Source organism: Zeugodacus cucurbitae, chromosome 3, assembly GCF_028554725.1.
Source record: "Zeugodacus cucurbitae isolate PBARC_wt_2022May chromosome 3, idZeuCucr1.2, whole genome shotgun sequence".
Taxonomy (NCBI): Eukaryota; Metazoa; Arthropoda; class Insecta; order Diptera; family Tephritidae; genus Zeugodacus; species Zeugodacus cucurbitae.
Window position 1 is genome coordinate 25251934 of NC_071668.1, and position 2013 is coordinate 25253946.

At 35.1% G+C, this 2013-nt stretch overlaps 1 protein-coding gene across 1 annotated transcript; it reads left to right on the forward strand.

Moving 5' to 3' along the window:
• The first annotated feature begins 384 nt into the window (after window positions 1-384).
• On the forward strand, window positions 385-1511 carry LOC105214756 (angiopoietin-related protein 2-like). Its single transcript, XM_011188360.3, has 3 exons — window positions 385-604; window positions 674-1201; window positions 1261-1511. The coding sequence occupies exons 1-3, from the start codon at window positions 453-455 to the stop codon at window positions 1397-1399; spliced, it is 819 nt and encodes a 272-aa protein (XP_011186662.2). The 5' UTR covers window positions 385-452; the 3' UTR covers window positions 1400-1511.
• Window positions 1512-2013: the final 502 nt, after the last annotated feature.

The window sequence follows — 2013 nt, forward strand, 5'->3', positions numbered from 1 at the left end:
TACCAAGGAACCAGTCAAGATACCGTCACAAATCATTCGTATAAAAGACATCAAAATCGGACTAAAATTTAGTCCTCAAATATGGAATATAAGGAACTCAGTTGCCAAAACCATCGGAAAATCTCTCTCATGTTTTATAGAAATACCACCTCCCATAGGAAAACCGTAGTATTAGGATTTACAAATTTCCGGTGGGATTGATGCCGTATATACCTCTTTATACGTCACATAGCTTAGCAAAATTAAGTGAACATATGAGTATAATTCCATATATTTTTCGGTTACAACCGAACTTCACCCTTCCTTACTTGCTACAAGCATGATATATATATACGATAAGTATAAGTCTTCATTATACATTATATACGATATGTAGACTATTATTTAATTCACAATGCAAAAAGTATTAGTTTTTATTCATCATCCAATCGATTAACACAACTCGCGAAAAAATGTTTCGATTCGTTAACATTATTTTGCTGCATTGCGTGTTAATTGCTTTTAGTCAGAATAATGCCACAAGTACAGTGTGCGACTGCAATTGCAATTGTGATTTTCAGATAGAAGTTATTAACGATAATCTCGACGAAGAGATGCCAAAGAGGTATATTTTTAATATAAATACTATTATTATTAGGTATTGATAGTGGAAATTATTATATTTTTATTTCAGATCATCGAAACCGTCTAGTTGTATGGAAGCAACAGCTAGTAGCTCGAAGAGTGGTGTCTATGAAATTCAAATACAAAATTTGAATGTCACCGATGTGGAGGTGTTTTGCGAAGAGGGCGTGGATCTTGGAGGATGGTTAGTTATACAACGGCGTCAAAGTGACTCTGTGAATTTTACTAGAAATTGGCGTGGCTATAAGGAGGGATTTGGTAACATAACGGAAAACTATTGGATCGGTTTGGAAAAACTACATGCGCTCACCAACAATTGTGAACAAGAGTTATATATTCAAATGAAAAGACGAAATGGCCGGGAATACCATGCAAAATATTCGGAATTTCTCATTGGGAATGAAGTAGAGGGCTACGCTTTGAAGAAATTGAGTGATTATAGCGGAGATGCTGGTGATGCCTTTAGATTACATCGTAGACTGAAATTTTCAACGTATGATCGTGATAATGATAGTGATCTAAGAAATTGTGCACAGCTATTTAAAGGCGGTTGGTGGTTTGATGAGTGCTATTACTGGTAAAAATCATTTTAATTATCATAGTTCGTAGAGATCTAAATTTTATTTTCATTTTCAGTAACCTTAATGGAGTTTATGGAGATGATAGGGGCGGTGTGAACTGGCGTAGTATAGAAGATAATGAATCTTTGTCATTTGCGCAAATGCTGATACGACCAAACCGTAATTGCCTCAGACGGTTGATGTTAAGAAATTAAAATCAAAATTTAAAAATTCATGCTCTGTTAGACATTAATATTCTTATTTCGTGAATTTTAAAAATTATATTGCAATTATACTTATATTCAAACGTGTTACTAAAATCTCTAATTTGCACATTTTTTATTTCATTTTATTTAATCATCGAAAATGCTTTACAAGTATTCATGAATTGAAGAATTTAAGTTTAATAGTTGCCATATTTTCTCCAGTACACCAACTAGTGTACAAACAAACTTGTATGTATGTGCGCCAAATGCATATCATACAAATACAAATGTAACACACACACACACACACACGAATTGAATTTAATCAACGCCCATTGTACAACACGACACCCTGTAATCCATTGGCCGGACGCAATTAAACTTAAGCTTGAAAGCAATATATCTAATGTCCTCGCAGCCATACCACCAACAACACACACACACAAACACACTGGAGCAGCGCTGCTGACAACAACTCCGGTTGACGATGACTTCAGTCGACTAATTCATGCTGATTGCTGTGCAAACGAGATTAGAAATTTACGCAAAGCAAGCGAAGACGCGGCGATAACAGGGCAGCCAAGCGTCCTGCTTCATTGCAAAAAAAATGTCATAGCAATAAC